A 21,886-nucleotide genomic window follows, 5' to 3' on the forward strand; every position below is an offset into this window, starting at 1 on the left:
AAGGGAGGGGTGCTTTAATTGATGGGGTTATGATTCATGATTCATGAGGTTTTTGAAGATTGTGATGATTATCACATTTATAATATATATTAATAAATTTTATCATGCTTACCATGGGATAAAAGGTGATTGAATTCATTTTTGTCTTCATTTTTTTAATCCATTCTATTTCATTATATTCTAGTAAGCAATGTGACCTATGTTTTTTCTTTTTATATTTGGATGAATAGAAAAAAATCACAACTTTTGCTTCAAAAATAATAACTTTTGTTCTATGAATTTTGAGAGTTGAACAAGAAATTATAATTTGTCAAATGTAATTTGTATTATTAAAAAATAAGTTCTTAAAATAATACATTTCATTTACAACTTTTTTTTAAAAAAATCACAAGAATTAAATAAGAAATTACAATTTATCAATAAGGTTAAAATAATTTTTTTAATTTAAAATTTATTGATAAAGGAATCTCTAAGGACTTTAGTGAAATCAAGAGCCCAAATTATCATTTATATAATTCAAAAATTTTTTATTATTATTTAAAAAATGTGAGTTAGTTTTCATTCAAATTTAATGCTCTATTTTTTTCTCCCCATTTAAATATAAGATTAGAGCATAGTCGCTTTTCTGCTGTGAATTAGTTTGTTGAGCATCAATGGGGCAAGTTCATTTACCTTTCTGTTGAAGTGTGTATTTAATACTCCTTCTATTTTAAATTATAAAATACTTTTAGATAAAATTTTACATATAAATAAACCTCATTGAATACACTATACAACCTTACTTTTTCAAGATAAAAATATAAACTTTTAAAAATGTTCTTTATTTATATTCCATTAATAAAAGAATATTGAAGGGAGAAAATATATGAGAAGGGTAATATTGAAAAACTATTGTTAATAAAACTTTATTTTTATCAAAGTGTCTTATATTTTGAGACATCAAATCTTCTCTAAAAATGTTTTGTAATTTGAGACGGAGGAAGTATAGTATAAAAATTCAAGTCAACTCACCTGATTAAACTAATAAACCATTAAACAAATGCCTTGACATGTTTAGTAGTAAAATATTTTGCTTATAATTAATTTGGTTATAATTCAATTATAATTTTGACCATTAATTATTAAACCAGTATTTTATGCTAATTTAATTTTCAGTACCTTAACGTTCAACTTTGCCGATGGGCTTCTCTTGTCCTTTAAGGTAAAATGAAAAATTAATTTGTTTTTTTATTTATTTTTTCTTGGTTATATATTTTTCCAACAACATAAATTTGGACAAGAGTTATATACTTTTATTTCATATACTTTTATCCAATTTAATCAAAATAAGTGACTTTTAATGTGTTAATAATATTAATAATAAGAGTTGTTGTAAAATAAAAAATCTATGTAAAATACACATATCTTAATTTAATTAGAGACAAGTATTTTAAATATATATCACTAAGCATATAGGTCTTTCCCAATAATTTTTCCTCGAGCATCATTCCGATGTGTATTGTATCCTACTTTTCGCCTAACATTTGTTACAACTAGTAATTTTTATAATAGTTTGGAAAAACTTTCTTTTGCTTGAATTAAAATTAGGCTAAATTATACATTATTCTCATAAATTTTAATCATGTACACTTACTTTCTGAATTTTAAACCATGTACACATAATCTTTTCAATCTTTGAAACTTTATAATGAACCCTCCCAACTCTTATATTTATGCAAATAATTTTCTATAATTAATTATATATATTAATTATCTACACATAATTTAAAGTTTAACGGTGTTATCCGTATGTCAATCAAAGTTTGAAAGCTTAAATACACCAAAAAAAAAAAAAGTTTAAGGAGATATATAATCAATGGTTAGAAGTTATTTGCATAAATTTAAAAGCTCAATGAGATTTATTTTTAAATTTTAAAAGTTAAAGAGATTATTTGTATATGGTTTAAAGTTTAGGAGAGTTGTGTGTAATTTAGCTTTAAAGTTACATAAAAAAATTAAATTAAATTCCAAGTAAATTGGATGAAACATGACAATTAAGTTTCACCAGAAAGAATTCATGACTTCTTTTATTAAAAAAATAAGTTTTAAATATCAATTTAAATAATTGTAATTTCAAAAATTTCATTTATAAATAAAACATTCAAATTATAAGTATAACTTTCAGTTTATAATTAAATTTTTTATTTATAATTTTTTAACTAATATTTACAATTCATTTCATAAATTTTTTTTTTGTTAAAACCCTACCTGTAATTAATTTTATCTTTTGAAACTCTAGAGTCTTTCTTCGAGTTTAGCCAGAATGCTTAATTTAGTAGAATTGATGGAAAACAAATCCCTTTGACCCTTTCCATAGTGTGCTAACGGTACAATAATTTTTTTTTTTTAAATTTTTGATTCTCGGTAGTACTAAATATTTCTTTTTATTTTTAAATTATTAATTATTAAAGGCATTTCACATCCACAAAATCACCTTTTTTTCAATTCATTCCCCTGTTTAATTTGGACCTGGAAGCTCTTCTTCTTTTTCTTTTGTAGGATTAAGGTTCAATTTTATTATTGTATTTATTTTTTAAGAGTGTTAGACATTTTATACTTTTAAATGAAGTAATTTTATCCCTGACCCATTTTTTTGGGGAGCAAAAAAACCCCTACGTTAACATTAATTTTCCTGTCTTTTGCTGACGTGACATGTGCGTGGAGCCTACTCACAATAACATGTAAGATTTTGATCAAGTTCTTTGATATTAATTTGCCTTTGAACTTTTTTCTAGTAGTGCTGAACACCCTAAAATTTTTTTTAAGAAATGTTGGGCACCCTGAAGCATTGTATGTAAAACTGAACCGGACTAATCGGTTGAACTGTGACTCGATCATATGTCCAGTCCAATTCTATGCTTTGTGTGCATTGAATATCATAGGCAATTTAGGATTAACTTGTTCAACCCCACAAGTCAGGCGGGTTATATTTTAAAAAAAAATTTTGAATCCCAAAACGTTGTGGATTTGGGATTTCAAAAATTTTTAAAAATAAAAAAATAAAAATTAGAATTCATGATATTCAGAAGTACTAGCATTCTCACCCTTCACTTCAGATAGCATTCAAACTTGAGACTAGACTTCAGATTTAGAACTCAACTTCATTTCTCCTCCATTCTCCCTCGCCTTCTCACCCTGAGACGAGTGATGAGTAAGAGTAGCCATCCCTCAGAGCTTTATGGCTTCAACAAGCTTTCTCAATCCTCAGAGCTTCACGGTGTTCTATGTCTGTGAGTTTGTCTTCTACGTTTGAAAGGAAGGTTAAGAGTTGTGAAGGTAAAAAAAAAATGAAGGACGAAAGAGGTAAAATGCTGAAATGGCATTTGAAAGAAGTAATAAAAATTTTAATATTAAATTTGACCCTCTAAATTAAATCTAGATTATATTAAAAATAAAAAATTATTAAAATTAATTTATAATTTTTATAAATTTTATTTTAATAAATATAAAAATAAAATATATACAACAATCTTTTAAATTTGAACTATTCAAATTAAAAAATTTGAATGATTTAAATTTCATTATAGTGATGAACACCATGATGCTTATTATTATGATGAGTATCCAAACCAGGTCCAAGTTTAAAGACACATAAAATTAGTGTTGGAAATCGTGATAAGAGACATAAAAATTGTAAAAAAAAAAAGTGAAAAGATAAGGAAGAAAACATTAAAATTTAAAATAAATTAATATTAATAATTAGTAAAAAAAATCCCCAAATCATTGATATGGATAAATGTTGTAAAGATTAATGTCTTTTTATTTAAATTATTTTATTTTATTATAATTGGTTTGACTTTTGGTTCAACTTTGGTTAAACTCTTCACCCCTAACCCTTAACCTCGGTTGGTTCAGTCACTAGTCTGATTTTCAATACCTTACATTGAAATCTTTTTAAAATAAAATTTAATAAATATTGTTAAAATATTAAGTATTTTAATATTTAATAATTTACATATTATTATTTAAAACATTACACCACTCAACTTAATATTTTAATATTTTTAATATTTTATAATTTTGTATTAAAAATGAAAGAAATGAACCTCCAAATTAATGAATAAATTTTTTCTTCTCATCTCTCAATTCTTATTAAGTAACTTTTTTTGCAACTGATTAATGAAATAAACGATATCTTTTAAATATGCATTTTTGTTATCATTTTGTTAGTCTTAGTTGCCATATTTTTTATTTTACAACTAACATTGCAGTGTATAAAGAGTATTAAATTTAAATAATATAATATTTTAGAGGAAGATCATTAGTTAACCAGAAAAATTAAGAAACTTAATCAATATTAAAAATATAAGTAAATTTTGACACAGATAAAGAGCATAACAATTTGGGCACTGTCTGGAAAAGAAGATTGAAGATTGATATATAAAAAAAAATAAAAAATCATCTATAAATTTTAAAAATGCTTGTTTGAGTTAATATTTAAAAAGTAAATTATAAATTTTGAATGAACATTTATAAATAATAAAATTTAAATTATTAAATATAAAAATATTTAAAATATTTTGGTAATATTTAATAAATTTTATTTTAATAAGATTTTAAGATACCTAATTCTCCTAAAAAAAATTAGGAAAAAGAGTTTAAGGGCAAATTAGCATCAAAGTACATGGTCAAAGTCTTACATGTCATTATGAGTGACTCTACACACATGTCACATTAGTAAAAAATAAAAAAAATTAGCGGTTCATTAACAGAGTGGTTTTTTGCTCCTCAAAAAAATAGTTTGAAAATAAAATTATTCCACTTAAAAGTATAGGTTATTTAACATTTCTAAAAAATAAGTACAGGGACACAATTGAAACTTAACCTTTTAAAATTATAATTTTCCACATTATGACCATTAATATCATTGCATTAAATAAATATGTTCTAGTCATAGATTTAATGAATGATTGTGATAAGAGAAATTGAGGAGAAAAGATAATTAGAAAAATGGAAAGGTTCTGTTTCCATTTAATCTCTTTCATGTGTTAAAAGTGACCTAAATTCTTCCTCGTGAAGCTTCCAATTTCTGTCTTTTTTTTGGTAGAGCTGCTGTTCTCGTGTATTTAATGGGACTGTGTTGCATTGCTTGAAACGAAACTCGTATTCACTACCACGTTATTTTTGTGTTAGAAGTCAAACGGCTATATATGAAATAAAATCTTTTTTTCTGTCTTGCGTTATAAATCCATTGAATTAGTCAATAGCAAAATGATGTTCAAATGCAGAAGGAAACATGAGTAGGAAAAACAAATAATACAACATAGACAGATCATATATGGAATGCGATGGCTTATTCAATTTGAAGAGTCCAAGCCCTTGCGTCCTCAACTTGTCCTGTTTGGATACCAACTAAGGTTTGGCACAGTTTTTGAGAAACTGCTTCTGCTCCTGCTTTATATTCAGCTCTGCATCCCAATTACTCAAGCTACTAAGGGTGTGTTTGAATTTCAATTAAGACAAATTAATTATGAAAAAAATTAATTATTAAAATGTAGATGATATTTGAATAGATTTTTAAAATTAATTTTGATAAAATTAAAGATGTTTGAATAATTTTTTTAGAATTAATTCTACTATTCAAAGTGATAAGTTAAAAATGGTAAGAATTGATTTTTTAAAAAATGAAATAAATTTTAATTTATTTCAAAAGGAGTGTTGAAAACCAAATGAGTTTTGAGAAAATTGAGAAGTTTGGATAAAATTTTTTAAAATTATTTTAGGACTAAATTAATAATTGAGAGAAAGTTTAAAGACTAAATCATATTATCCCTATATATATATATTAACATTCAATACGCTCCCATATAATAATATTAATATTATTATGAGTAAACTACGTTGACATTTCCTATATATTATCGTTATTATACATACATCTTTATATGTTTAAAATTTATATGAACTTTCCTTAGAAGTAATAGTGGTAAAACACAGATTTTCCTTAAGATTTCATTTTCATCTATCAACCATTAATTGATTGTTAAGTCACATGTATTGAACCAAGATAATCCTCTTAAACATATGTGCTGTCAAAAATTCATTCAAGTTACTCACAACAAATTTAATGCATATTTTTAAAATTTTTTGTTTATATTTAAATTTTCAGTTATGTAAACTTATTTATTTAATAATTTTTAAAATTTAAATACAAAAGTTGGCTAAAATAAAATTTCAAACAGAGGTTAAAAAACTTAATAAAACAGGGATTTAATTTAACAAGAGATAAATTAGTCAATAAATTTATGTTTATTTTTTTTTCAAATTTTATTGATCTTAACACTATATTAATAAAAAACAATATTTTTAACTTATTTATTTAAATATTACTATGCTTAATTGTTTAAAATTCTTTAAATTAGGAGGTGAGTAGACAATTAGATTATAAGGACAAATTAATAATTTTAAAATTTTCAACATGATCACAAGTAAAAAAAATTAAATATTTTAAATTTTTAACAAAATATTTTTATCTTTATTAAAAAAAAATTAGATTAAAATATCTGTTTTGAAAACAAATGAAAAATTTATGTAATTTCAATAAAATTAAAGGAAGATCATTGTATGAGTCTAATAATATACTTACCTGGTGTTATTGTAAGTGATAGATAAAACAGGATTGACGCCGACTGCAGTTCCGGTGCAGAACACTTCATCAGCCTCCATTAACTCCTCCACTGATATTGCACGTTCCATTACCTACAACACATTGTTAATATTCCCACAACATCATCAAAACTTTTCTCTTTTATTTTTTTAACTCACAAAAAGGACCAAAAGTAATATTTCGTTTTGAAAACTTGTAAATATGTATATCTGCAAATTTTGAAAATGTATTTTGCAATGCAACAAATGTACAATATTGATAGCACACATGTATACCTTTTTTGGCATGAGATTTTTATCTGCTATACATTAATTTGAAATCAACATTGTCCAATTGTTACGTTGCAAAGACTAATGTACAATATTATCTAGACATATTTCTTTGTATATTGCGCAATGAGATTATGAGACGTATTTTTTTTAACTTCTGAATAGAATAACTTATTTTTGGCATGACTTGTTATAAATTATTGGTCTACTTTTACATTTATAGCTCATTTAATAGAATCATACAAACATAATAGCCTAACATTTCAAATATTTTGCAATATAATCGGATTAATATTTAAGTTAAATTGAAAAGACAAAAACACCTCTTCTCTTCAAATCTAAAATCTCATTCTCAAATCTGAAATATATTATCTCACTAAACTGATGGTGAAGTATTTAAAAGTGTTCAAATATTGAAGCGATATATGATTATAAATGGGCCACAATTATAACCATTCAGTTATAGAGTTTTTCTATTTCATTACATAAGTTTTTTTTTAATTTGTTTTGGGGATAAAAAGAAAAAATTGCACCCCAATTAATTATAAATGGGTTACATTCTAGAATTTTCAAAAATTTATTTCTTAATTTTTGGTTAATATATTTTTCATGGTCATGGGGCCAATTTACTCTAAATTATACAAGTACAATAATTAATCTATTACATAATCCATCAATATTGATAGAAAGGAACTAGGGAGAATTATATAGAAATCATACATAAAAAAATTAATTACTACAAAGTCCATTGATAATTGAATTAAAGCTATTGACAATTGATTGTGTTATTAATGGCCTTCGTTCAATTGTCAATAAACTTTATAATAATTAATTTTCTTGTATAGGACTTGTATATAATTCTTCCAAGAAACTACTTAGAAAAATAATCATTTTTGAAGGCCACTAATATCAATATATATGTCATTGTTTATACAATGGTTAACAAATGTTGAATAAAATATTAAAAAAAGTATTAAAAATTTACATTATTTGCTACAATTATTGATTGTCAAAAATTTTCAAATTAAATTAGTACATAATTTTCAATAGAGATTAAAAATGATGATTGTGAATTATTGTTAACATTTATGAATTAATACTTTCAACAGATACGGCCGTTGCAATGCCTAAATAGAAATTATTCCAAATATATTGAATATTATTGTTTTTTTGGAGAATATTAATAGCTTTTGAATTAATAGAATTGATTTATTTCAAAATAAATCACCTCATAACCCAAATCAATGGCAATTTCAATGATGCTTTTCCGTGTGATTCCAGGCAAAATATTCCCTTCGGCTGTTGGAGTTGAGATGGCATTACCCTTCACCAAAAAAAAAAAAAAACTTCAAAAAAGAGGTTTATTGTGGGATTATTGAAGATCCCATATATATATATATATATATATATATTGTATGGTTATTTATCCAAATAAATATAACATTTTCACAATAAGTCTTACAATGAATTTACTATTAAGTAAAGCCAATTGATGATTTGCCCCTGCTTGCTTGTGTCTTTTCTCTTTTATTTTTTTTTAACATTTTTCTTTACTATGCAATCCATGATCATATTTTCATTATTTTTAACTGTGTTCTTTCTTAATTTAATTTTTTTTCCTTCACGTAAGTTATATCTCCTGAAGTTATTATTTACTTATGCACTGCAGTGGAAAGGAAAAGAAAATAGTTGTAACCTATAAATGCTAGAATAATATAACATATTCTCATTCTCATAATCTCTTGTATAAAATATTTAACATCAACTGGCTACTCAAAGTCAGTAGCTACATCTAAAAGATGCATTATTCTCTTGAGATTTGTAATAAAAATAACAACGACAACAATAATGAAAAATAAAAAAATAAAAAGCACAAGCAAGATGAGAGAAAGAACTGTTATTATATTGCTATATGTTGGGTTGTATATAGAGGTGTCAATTGAGGCTGATCTAAGATCTAAATGGGCTAACCTTATAAAGTTCAATTATACCTCAAACCTCTATTTTGATCAACCCGGCCCTAGCCTTCAAGGCCTTAGCCCTATATATATTTTTTATTTTTTAATTTTAAAATCTAAAGAACATATTTAAAATTTCAAAAAAGTTACAATAACATTAAATCTATAAAAAAGAATTTAATTCTAATAAAAAATAATACCACAAAATCAACACCAATAACAATAAGACTTTGCTACCATCATCAGTGAAATCTTGATGATTTTTATTGTCATTAATATTAATATAATTTCATCCTTCTTTTTGTGGAGCCTTAACAATGGTAAAGATATTAAGCTTTTCATATATTCGTTTTTTATCTCCGTAAAATAAGATTAGGGTTTTAAAATTAATATAATATTTAATTTTTTAATATTAAAATTAAAAAAATTATAAAATGGCTTAAAAGGGCCAACTTTTTTATTTTAGGGCTGGCCTAAATTATCATTTTATACTCTAAAATAACGGCCTAATTCTTTTATGCCCAAATTATTACTTTACACTTTAAAGTAGCAGCCGGTCCTAGATTTTTTTCAAGTTTAAAAGGGTCGGCGCGACAGACTTGGCCCTAATTGACAGCTCTAGGTGTACGTACCTTCACAAGGAAGACATTACATGAAGAAAGCTCCTCAATAAATTTTCCTGTTGCTGCATCCAAATATAAGATATCGGAGAACCCTTCGGCTCTTGCTTCCTTCAGTGCCTTATAAGCCTACAACATCCATCCACTAATCATCAATACTTTAATTAAAAACTCTGTTTAGTAACAGTTAATCCAAACCGCTACAAAGTATTGCTCTAGTAGCAGTTTTCCCTCAAACCGCTGCTAAGTGGCACAACATTTTGACCTGTGCCAAATGGCGACAGTAATTTTAACTGTTCTTGTAGCGGTTTTCCATGAAAAATCACGTGATAAGTTCCAATCAAATGCAAAACAATATGAATATGTTATTCCCTTTTGCTTGCTTACTGGAGAATAGTTAACCACACTCTTGATCCTTCCAGTTCCTCCACTCCCAGAGATGGCTCTGTACAGCTTATCCTTGATTACCAAGTTCAATGGACCCTATAATTAATTACATGCATGTAGTAATTATTATATTCTCATTTAAGAAGGCGATAAAATATGATAAAAATTTCAATGAGTAAAATCAATTTCAAGTGTGTATATACAATAAACTCACTTTGTGATAGGTTTTGACAGGAGTAGCATAGACAAGCAAGGTGTATTCAGGTGCCGGCGTTAAGCCTAACACACTTCCTGTTCCCATAAGCAGTGGCCTAATATACAGTGATCCTTTCCCCAGAGGAGGAACCTTTCCCAGAATGTTTCAAGCACCAACACAAACTTGTTCAATATCTTCTTTTTGGGTATATATGAATCAGAAAGAGGGAGAAAAATAAATCTGAGAAAGAGAGAGAGATTTGAAGGCTTATATGATACACACGCGCACACATACCCAACGTTTATTGGCAAGCACAGTTTGCTTCACAGCATTTACAAATTGCTCAACAGATGGTGATGGCATGCACATTCTATCTGCTCCAGTCTTCATGCGCCTACCATTCTCTTCTGGTCTAAACAGAAGTATACGCCCATCTTCGGTTCTGTTTGCCTTTAGCCCTTCAAAGACGCCCTAAAGAATATATATTGGTACCAAAATTTTATCATCAAACATTCTGCAGAACTTGCGTTAATGCCGTGAATTGCAAATAGGAAAGCATCATCATGTTAGACTGATCAATCTGAATGTCTCTATTTGATGTACTGTTCAAAATAGCAACTAGTGTATATTGATTATCCAAGATACCAAGCAGAAGCATATGATGATAACATGATGTGGCCTTGTTATAATATCCAAGATCAATGCTAAAATACCATGGTTTACGCTATACATTTAGTTTCTCATACTGTTGTCACGTAGCAAATGATTCAGAGAAGGCTCAGTGTCTGCTTAATTACTAACCTGACCATAATTTAGGATTCCAGCAGAAGGGGTGAGCTCTAGATTCCCATATGGGACGAGGCTTCCGTCGGAGAAAGTATCTTCTTCTGTGGGGCATTTCATCAAATACATGGAATCCGTTGGAATTATGCCAAACCCAATTTCATCCCAATTGATTTCCTCGCTGCTGTTTCAATAATATACACATAGAAAGGTTATTAATCAATCAAGCAAACAAGCACGTAACAAATGATCAAGTTCAAGCAATAGCATCATAATTACCTATTACCAGCAGATTCACATGCTGTGAAAACAGAAGGGGAAGCCATAGTTGCGTTTGGTTTTTCTGCAACTAGTATATGATTGATGAGATTGAAGAGGTAGTGTATAACTGTGTATATATATAAATGAGGAAGCTAAGGTAACTGTGCGTGGTAAGTAAGAAGTAAGAACAGAGAAAAAGTAAAGAAGGGTGTGCCAGAGATCAGTGACGAGGGAGTTGTTGGAGAGTACGTGCAGGTCAAGGCAAATCAACTTCACATGTGTGTTTTGACTTTTGACGAGGTCCGTTCAATGAATCCTGCACTCTTCCTTTCACCCCCCAAAGTAGGCGTTTCACGTTTGAAATGATTAGTCTATGCGAGTTCACATTCCGTGCTCATTTTGAGCTGATCTGAGCCTTTAATTTCATTGTCAATTGATCTTTACCGTTTATTTTAAATTCATTTTTTCAATATTTTTAATATTATATTATTAAAATAAAAATTTCTAAAAAATATGAAAATTTTAATATTAATTAGAATTATAATTACAGGTATACTTAAATGAAAGAACCCATCTGAATATAGTAATTTTTAATCAATGCCTGCTTGATTCCAGTGAGAATTATAATTAGAATTTTTTTTGGTACATAATTAGAATTTTGTTTGATAGCAAAAACATTTGGATAAGTTGGGTCCAGGAACTCACCACTCACAAGGCCAGAGTTTACTTTCAAGTTTAAAGAATGCTTACATAAATACTTTCATATCACCTATCAATAAGGTTCTCATATTGAAAGCAGAATTTGATCTATCAATACTATAACATTTTTTTACTTTAAGCAATAGTTTTATGTGCAACAGTTCTAAAAGTGTTGCCTAATAATATGGTTATAAGCAACATTTTTTATATGTTGCTTTAATCCCTTACTTTAAGCAACATATTTTTGGTAACATTTAAAAAATGTTCCTTAAAATAGAATAAGGAATAATTTTTAAGCATTGAAATAAAATTTTTCAATAGGCAACATATATAAAAGTTTTTTAATGAAAACATTTCAAAACTGTGTCTCATTCTACTGGGCAACAAAAATATAAATGTTGCCTATAAATCTTCTTTCTAACAACATTTAAGAACTATTGCTTGTTATTTTTTTATATATAAAAATTTATTTTTGATTTATTTTTATAATTTTTATATATACTTTTATTTATTTATTTTCTTAATTTTTTAATTTATTATTTGGATAAATTTAAAAATCAATTTAACAATTATATATATAAATAATATTTTGCATTATAATATCAATAAGTCAATTTAGAACAGTGGTTAGAGTTATTCTTTTCTCTCAAGAGGCTCAGGGTTTGAATCTTAAGTAGGGAAGAAAATATTAATGTTTGGTTTTTTAACTATTTCACAATAATTTTTAAATGTTGCCAATTTCATGTAATAAGCAACATTTCAAAACTGTTGCAACAAATCTCTCAAAAATTGTTGTCTATTCTCATGGTTCTAGGCTACAGTTTTTCAAATGATGTGGCCAAAGATAAGAAAACTGTTACATAAAGTAATAGGCAATATTCAAATTAGAAACACTTGAAAACTGTTATCTATTCTTTTAGGCAATATTTTTCAACCTTGTAGCAACACTTTAGAAGTGTTCCAAGATAACAAAAATGTTGTAGTGCTATTTTATGAATGATGTGTCAAATCCTTATTAACTAGATTGACTTTGTTAGTTATAATTAGAATTTTTTATTACTTTATATTTTTTTACCTTTTTATTACTGTATATGAAACATTACTTGGGTTGGTTATACTTGATAAGTTATTTAGTATTACAATTTAGTCACTCACTATTAGTGATATTTTGATAGGGTGGGAGCACTTTGAGTCTTTGACTATTTTTTGAAGGATATTTTAATTTTTCTCATTGTAATGGTTGTACAAATTCTATGAGAAAAAAATGAAATAATTTTGCTGTGACAATTTCTAGAGAACCCTATGATTGAGATGCTAAAATTATATTGTTTTTTTTAGCAATTAGAGTAACTCCAGATAGAGCTTCCGTTTACATTGGATACTTAACGTCACATGAGCCCATCAATGAAAACATTGTTGCATAATATATGCCAAACTCATCCATGTTAAATATTACTATTTGGTAGAATTAAATACAAGGATGACTTAAAAAATTATTTACAAATAAGAACCGATACAAAATGAGTTATTGTTAAAAATGAGAACGTGACTTTTTTTTTTAAATGGAACTTATTTTTAGTCTTTGTCTATGAATAATTTCCTTGAGTAGTCCTTAAATATGATTCTCCCTTCTATTTCCTATTAAGACATTTTTGTTTACCAACAGGATTGGATCTAGTAGAAGGAGTTGGTCTCTCACAACATGACAAATCAAGGCTTGAATTTTCATTGAAAGAGGTACCCACATTTAGGACTTAATCGTAGTACTTTAAACATGCATGGTTGCCTCTAATAGAATAATACTTGTGGGTAAACAAAAAATATATAAAGACATTTTTAAAATAGGCTAAAATGCATAAAACCCTTCTGAACTTTTGAAACAATTGCATATGACCTTCCTCATCTTTAAATGCATAAAATTAACTCCTTAGCCTTTAATTTTGTTTTTCAAAGCCTTCTATGTTAATTATACTATTTTTTCACAAGGGTCAAAATGTCAAAAATATTATTAAAAAAGATATTATATTGTAAAATCATGGCTAATCAATTTCTTATAAAATTTGGATAGTTGAGGCAATGATAGCAAAAAAAAAAAAAGATATTATTTTGGATATTTTAGAACCATAGCTAATCAATTTCTCAAAAAAGATATTATTTTGGATAGTTGAGGCAATGATAGCAAAAAAAAATATTATTATCACCATATAAAATTTTAAATATTTACTTTTATATTAGTTTTATTCATTTTTTTATTCGTTACCAATGGTGTATAGTTTTTTCTTATTAACTGATAGATTAATCTAGGGTTAAAGTAAAAATCCGTCTTGGATATTTTCAACAAGGTGCAATTAATATATTTACGCTTTTAAAAGGCACAATATCGCCCCAATATTTTTTAAAGTTGAACAATTTTATTCTAGACTAACAGATTCGGATTTTGACTGTTAGGTTAACGGTTATATGCCATGTGGCATAAATTATAGAAATTAAAAAATTAAAAAATAACAAGGTGGCTTTTGGCTTACAAATGACATTTTGCTTCCCCTTTCTCGTGTTTTGCTTTCTCGTTCTCATCTTCGTTTAGATCTATCCCTCAACCTATGTGTCTCGCCCAAATTGTGATCTTTCAAACAAAAAAAATAATAATTATAGGAGTTGTCACCAAAATCTTAAAAAAATAATTTTAAAAACTTTAAAAAAAATAAGATGGTCTATAATAATTAAAAGAGTTTGAGAGTCGATTGTACATGAAAAGAGTGTTAGGCACCCCACATCACCTATTTATAAGAATGATTACCTTAATTTGATTGAACAAAATTAATATGGCCTTAAATAAAATTTAGTTATCCTTAATTAATAAAAAGGAAAAAAGAAGAAAATTATAATTAAAAAATTATTTATTTACAAGTTGGATTTGATCTGAGATAAAACCTTAAGGCCTATGTGTCTTTTAAAGGGATCAAAGCTCACATAGTTTGAGGATAAAAATGCATGTCGGTTTGTTAGTATTTTTCAGAAAAGGAATTTTTTTAAAAAGGTTTTTAATTGGATTGGTATCTTTTATTTTTTTTAAAAAAAATTATTCCCTTATTTGAGAAAGGATTATTTAAAAAAATAAATTAAAATTCCTGTGGAGATTCATGAAATCTCACACAAAAATTAATTTATTTTATGTTTGTGGAGATTCCAAAATCTCATACGGTATAGAGATTATTTTTTGACCTATTTATATTTATAAAAAAAGGCTCTTTTTTTTTTAAAAGGATGAAACAAATCAATTAAGCACCACGATTGGTGTGCCTATGATAGTTCATTGCCATACACAGCATACCAATTGACAAAATACTTGTGGAGATTTTAAAATTTTCACACAGTATGACTTAAAAAAAATATGAAAGCCTCAAATCAAGTATTGGTATAGTGTTTGTTAGTGGAGTGTATAATAAAATAGGTAATTCTTTTAAAAAAAGGGGGATCAAACCTTTGGAGATTTACCACTTGAAGCACCTTAGGTGATTATTCCAATCATCTCCACTTTATAGGCACAAAAATAACTAGCCAATACATGTGCTTGAGTGTATGTGTTCATGTGTGCTTAAAAACCATGTATGTGCTTCTATATCTTTCTTTGAGCGTGTATAAATCAGATGCTAATGAAAAAAGATGAAAAGGAATAAAAGGAGAAAAAGGAAATAAAAGGCTTCACCAACAAAACACGCACCCGTACGTGTGTGTAAAGAAGATGTCATGTTTTTAGGGAATGAAATGAAGAATAAAAGGGAGAAGAAGATAATAAAGGTAAATGAGCCCCAAATTATAATTATAAAGGCTATATGTAGTTAGGCATGCTTTTTCAGGTGGTGCATTAATCTTGACAAATATGGAAGGCAAAGAGCTGCTGAAGCCTATTAACATTGATGTCATCAAGATATATTATGCCTAAAAAAAAAGAGCTCGCTAAGTTAAAAACCCGAAAAGGCGCCCTAGGTGAAAGTTAAGGGGAAAAAAAAAAGAGGAGAGCTTGTTAGGTTGAAAACCCAAAAAGACAGCCTAAGCAAAAATTAAAGAAATAAAAAAAAAATAGAGTGAGCTTGCTAGCTTGAAAACCCAAAAGGGTGGCCCAGGCAAAAATTAGAGCAACAAAAAGAAGAAGAAACTTACTAGGTTGAAAATTCGAAAGCGCAGCCTAGGCAAAAGTTAGAGCAAAAAGGAAAAACCATTCTTTTTTTTTTTCCAATACATAAATTTGAAAAGGAATGAAGTAGAATGGTCAAACATTGGCGATAGTACTAGTCAATGGTTGATAAACCCCCCTCTCTCTCTTGTTGGGTCTTCTAATTTTGTAAAGGAGCTTCCTGGTTTGATCTAAAGCTGAATTTTCTTGAAGAATTCTTGTCTTTGCTATTTTCAAGGTTTCTTTCCATGCTTGGCTGAGAAAAGAACAGTAGGCACCTCAAAATCCATTAACAAACGGCACCCCTTTTCAAGCCCTGTAACAGCGGGCACCCCAAAACCCAATAATGGCCGGCACCCCTTTTCAAGCCCTATAATGGCAAGCATTCCAAAGTTTAATAACAACTAGCACTTCTTTTCAAGCCATGTAATGGAAAGCATCTAAAGTCTAGTAATGGTTGGCACTCTTTTCAAACTCTATAGCGGTAGATACCCCAAAATCTAGTAACAACTGGCGCCCTTTTCAAGCCTTGTAACAACATGCACCTTAAAGTTCAATAATGGTTGGCACCCCTTTTCAAGCCCTGTAACAGTAAGCACCCAAAGATTATTAACAATTAACACCCTTTTTAAGTCCTGTAATGGCAGATACCCTAGAGCCTAATAACGACTAACACCATTTGCAAGCTTAGTAACAACTGACACCTCTTTTCAAGTTCTGTAATGATAAACACCCCAAAATTCAGTAAGTGTTGGAACCCTTTTTCAAGCCTTACAATGGCATGCATCCTTCAAAACCTTTGAGAGTAGGTGAGTCATTCGCATATGACTATCTAGTCATGCTAGCACATTTTTTATGTTTATCCTTCAGCCTTCTTCTCTAAGATCCAAGTAAAGAGGGGCATGGACATTGTATTTTTCTTGAACTCCTTAATTTCGAGGAGTGCCATTATCATTTTCTCTCTCTTCTCATGTGTTTGGCCAGATAAAATATGTGTTCTTATCTTTACTTGATTCTTAAGCAAGATATTCGCTATTCTCACTAATGAAACAAGTAAAGAGGGGCAACTGTGAATATTTTATTTTATTTGGGCCCCTGTAAAAAAACAAATGAACAAAAATAATTGAGAACCTTTTTTTAATAAATTAATAAAAAGAACAAAATGAAAATTAATTAAACAAAATCATCAAATGAAAAAAAATCTCCAAATTTATACCTTAATATGAATCTTCTATTAGAGAAATGAAATGAAGATCCAATCCCTAAAATTATGCCCTGATTTAAAATAGTAAAAATCAAATAAAATTAATCAAAAATTGTGATTTGATGGGATTTAACAATTAAAAATGCAAGCCCTACTTCTCATCTATAAAAAGGCGAAGATCAAGAAAATGGAGGCACAAAAAGAGAGGTAGAAAAAAGAGAGAGTAGAGTTTGAGAAGATAAAAGAGAGATTTTGCTTGATAAAGGTAGAGATAATCATTTTCTCTCTTCTCTTTACATCATAATATGAGGTTAGGAAAAGGAAAAAGTACTTTATAGTGTAAAGTTTTGTTTTTTTCCTTGAATTTGGATACATTCTTATTCTTTTATTTTGTGAATTTATAGAAATACCATCTGCATATATATTTTCTTGATTCTTTTTGTTTTTTTTCCCTCCGTCATACCTTGTCCATTATTATTTGAGACACCCTGAGGAAGCCGACACTTTTGTAATCGCAGTTCATATATGAATCTCAATGTTAACAGCTAAAGGGAGTTCAGACATGATCATTCATTTCTTTCATCTACTTTTGGTGTGTTTTGTCTCTTTTTCTGCCATCTTTGTTCTTGATCTTCGACTTTTTATATATGAGAATTAGGGCTTCTATCTTTAATGGTTGAATCCCATCAAATCACAATTTGTGATTAATTTTAGTTGACTTTTACTATTTTAAACAAATTTTGGGGATTGGATCTTCATTTCATTTCCCTAATCGAAGACTCATATTAAGGCATAAATTTGGAGACTTTTTCACTTGATGATTTTGTTTAATTAATTTTAATTTTTTCCTTTTTATTAATTTATTAAAAAAGGTTCTCAATTATTTTTGTTCATTTGGTATTTTTTTTTGGGCGTCCGGACAAAATGGGTGTTCACACCATGGCTTCACATTTTCCTCAGATCTGTACTACACACCCATAGTTTCACGTTTTCCTCCCAGATCTAAACACCCACCTATGGCTTCCTCATCTTCTCTCTTCCTCTTTCTCTCATAGAATCATTGACTCCGAATGCGAGGGCCTTGACGAGATGAGAGAGATATATAGTCCCCACAGATCTCTTGTTCATCTTCGACAAGACCATAGAGGCTCGGCAAAAGAAAAGGTGAAAGTGGAAGGACTTCTTCATAAAGAAGCAGGAGGAGTTGCAGAAGAGATTTCTGGAAGCCATAGAGAAATGCAAGCACGAATGGATTGCTCGAGAGGAATCTTGGGGAATACAGGAGATGGTCAAGATCAACAAGGAGATGGTCCAGGCTCCAATGGTTGTATTCCAAGCTCTGATTCTTGCTCTTGTGACGAACAACTCTAAAATGGCAATGGTAATATCTCAAAAATTAACTTAAGATTAATTAAATAATCAAAGACAAATAAATATTTTTAGAGGAATATTTAGAGATAAATAATTTTAATTATGGAATTATTATTGGATTTATTTTAAAATAAAATCCAAATCTTGAATTATGATTTTTTTAGAAATAGAAATAATAACAACAACAACCACAACATAAAAGAAAAAAAGAAGAAGAAAAGGGGACGGTTACTCTGTGTATGTGTGTTTGATATATATATTAAAGAAAGGGAGAAGGGACGTTGGTGTACGCGTATGTATTAATTTAAAAAAAAAAAAAAGGAAGCCACTGAATTCATTTCGGGAAAGGGCCTTGGTGTTTATATTATTATTATTATTATATATGAAGATATAAGAAAAAGGTGTAGGACTCACACCCATTTTAAAACATACTCAATCCCTTTTCATTTGTCTCGATCCCTTCCTCACCTCTTCGGGCACACAACAGAGAAGTGTGAAAAAGAAAAAGAAAGCGTGTGCGAGACACTGGCGATGGGAGCTAGTCTACCAGATAAAGCTTCATAATAGAATATTTTGAATAAAATTTTAAGTATTTTAAGAATAGGCAAGTGTTTTTAAATATTTTTTTAGTCATATTTTCTCTTGATTGCAGATTTTGATATTTTAAAAAACCTAAGATTTGAAAGAGGGATAAATTTTTTATGAATAAATTTGGTTATTAGGTTGTTGGTAGTTTAATAAATATTTTAAAATATTATTTTGTTGATGAAATTTGAATTTGAGGCTTTTTGGTTAAACCATATATCTCTATGGGTAGATTTTGGTAAGTTTAAATAAGAAAATACAATTGATTTTTTTGATGTTTAGATAATTATTTAGAATGAGAAATAAATTATTATAGCCATAGAATAATAATTCTAGGCTTGAGACTAAGTTTTCAATTTTTGAACATTTGTAGGTGCTAATTTTTGGAATAAAAAGGAGCATTTTGATATTAAAAAATTGTTTGAATGATGATTTTTAACCAAAATTCAATGAATTATTGTGAAGAAGGCTATTGAACCAAGTAGATAGGTTCAAATATGGGAATAAAATTTAGAACTTAAGAGGCTAAGACTAAGGTCTTAAAAAAATGAAATAAAATAAAATAAATACCTAAGTGTTGAATATGAGTGAAAATTATGTTAATAATATTATTAACACATTGTGATGTGATTTAATTAATTGTTATTAAGCACCAATTAAGCTTTTTGAAAGCTTTAAAAGGTTATAATTTGAGGGGTAACATTTGACCTTTTAAAGGTGAGGTAGCAGGGAAAAATCTATTTATGCATTTGTGCGTTAATTTATTATTAATTTGTGAAATAAATGAATATGTGTGTGTGTGTTGTGTGTGTGTGTGTGTATTCAAATCTTGAATTGTTGTTTGTAATGCATATTGTGGCTTTGTTGAGATCCTATAATTTGTGACAAGTTATGTGACATGATTTGAGTAATGAGATTGATGGTTGATGATGATATGCATACTCTTGATTATAAATTGTAGATTATGCATAGTGATGAATTGTATATGAGCATGTTGAGTTTTATATGATGCTCATGTGATTAGGTGGTAATATAAAAATTAATACCAAAAGGCATGATTGAAATATGATGATTCTTGATGCTTGTTGAGCAAGAAAGTTGATGAGTATGTGTGCTAATTGTGAAATATATATGTGTGTGTGTGTGTGTGTGTGTGTGTGTTGTGGTGTGTGTGTGGTGTGTGTGTGTGTGTGTGAGAGTTTTTGAAATGTATTTTCTCGTGAGCGTAATCATATGATGAGAGTTTGCCTTAGTGAAGGAGCTAGGTGGTTATGCAAAATTCATAAGTACTTGACTACTAACTGATAATCCTAGGGGTTATAGCCGCTACACCTTGTAGGGTATTGTAGCATTTTTTCTATTAAGGGATTTAACTCTGGCCTACTTGGAGTTTTAGGTAGAACTATCTTGGGTATGACACCCCATAGTGTGTGATTTGGAGAAAATCATATTCATAAGTGAGTAAGGTAACTTTGGCCTGATAACTTATGATTAAAGCCTTGGGTAGTCTCACCACATGGACGATCCCTTTCAGTTGTTAGCCCATAGATTTCATGTCAGAGGAAATAAGGGAAGATATAAGGAAGAGATTAATCATGTATATTATTACTATCATGCCATTTAGGTGATTGATGGCTATGTTTGAGAATCTGATTATAATTATGAAAATGCGAACATGTGGTAAATATGTGAATACTATTATTTGTTTCATTTATGCCAATTTTGTATGAATATTCAGTACATGTGGGCAATCATGCCAATTTTGTACTTGATTTTATTTTTGAGATTATTCACATGAGTTAGATGTTAATATGATTAGCATGATTTTGATTTCATTGCTTACCATGATCATCTTGATGAATTTATTAGCCATTTGCATTCATGATTGATTATCATGCATTTGTATAACTTAGATGTACCTTGATTACTAAATAGTTGTACTCACCCTCTCTCTTTTAACATATTACAGGAGCTAACTCATCTGGGAAGAACAAGGAAAAGGATCATTAGACTAAGTGATAATAATCACTTCTATAAGCCTTTCTCTTTTTATTTTGATATGTGTATTTAGTTTGTGATATTGCCAATTAGGATAATAACATTCTATATCCACTTGCATTATGATTTTTGTGTAGGTGAAAATGTATTTTAGACTCTTGGAAATGTGATTTGATGCTTGTGTTTATATTAATGGTTTAAAATATTTATGCAAGTGAAAATAATATTATCTACTTAATTTGATAACTTGAATGTTGTTATGGTCTCCCCTTATGTTTTTGATGTCCAATGGTGAGTAGTTGATATTAATTAATGTGAATGAAAAGGAAAATTAATGCATATGATGGCCTATTGATGAATGGATGATATATAAAATATGATAACTAGGTAATAGTTCTTGTGATAAATGTGATGAGACCTTGTCTTTCGTTGCCAATTATGGAAGGGTTTGAGCGGCTAAGTGTTATGTTGGTAAAATATATATTATGTGGAGTAAGGCACAAAGGGAAAATAAAGGAGGCAGTTTTTTTCTCCCCATGTTGAGATGTGTTTCCTTAATATGCTTCCACATATGTTTAGTGAATGATATGAGTTCTTGAAATACTTTAAAGACTTGGGATCCCTTTGTTTTGAATAGTTTGTGAAAATACATGTTAAGGATTTGTTTAGGTTAATCTCTTATAGGATAATCATCTTCGATTAGTGCTTGATTAACCATATGTGATGATCTAAATC

The 21,886-nt window shown here is 28.3% G+C and overlaps 1 protein-coding gene and 1 pseudogene across 3 annotated transcripts; one reads left to right on the plus strand and one right to left on the minus strand.

Annotated features, from left to right (window-relative positions):
* Window positions 1–5,188: 5,188 nt before the first annotated feature.
* Window positions 5,189–11,416, minus strand: LOC129306670 (branched-chain amino acid aminotransferase 1, mitochondrial-like). 3 transcript variants are annotated; one of them, XM_054947374.1, is made up of 9 exons: window positions 11,139–11,408; window positions 10,878–11,040; window positions 10,371–10,547; window positions 10,095–10,226; window positions 9,881–9,976; window positions 9,506–9,622; window positions 8,144–8,239; window positions 6,626–6,738; window positions 5,189–5,447 (listed from the first exon to the last, which is right to left on the minus strand). In XM_054947374.1, the coding sequence occupies exons 1-9, from the start codon at window positions 11,183–11,185 to the stop codon at window positions 5,333–5,335; spliced, it is 1,056 nt and encodes a 351-aa protein (XP_054803349.1). In that variant the 5' UTR covers window positions 11,186–11,408; the 3' UTR covers window positions 5,189–5,332. The 3 variants fall into 3 exon arrangements, with proteins under 3 accessions (XP_054803349.1, XP_054803348.1, XP_054803350.1); XM_054947373.1 differs by having other exon boundaries at window positions 10,878–11,043; window positions 11,139–11,407; XM_054947375.1 differs by lacking the exon at window positions 8,144–8,239 and having other exon boundaries at window positions 10,878–11,043; window positions 11,139–11,416.
* Window positions 11,417–18,286: 6,870 nt separating this feature from the next.
* LOC129305377 (pathogenesis-related protein 1A-like) overlaps window positions 18,287–21,886 on the plus strand; it is a 4,346-nt pseudogene continuing 746 nt past the window's right edge.

Source organism: Prosopis cineraria, unplaced genomic scaffold, assembly GCF_029017545.1.
Source record: "Prosopis cineraria cultivar Desert tree isolate PC_DT_omini unplaced genomic scaffold, ASM2901754v1 PC3, whole genome shotgun sequence".
NCBI classification, from domain to species: domain Eukaryota; kingdom Viridiplantae; phylum Streptophyta; class Magnoliopsida; order Fabales; family Fabaceae; genus Prosopis; species Prosopis cineraria.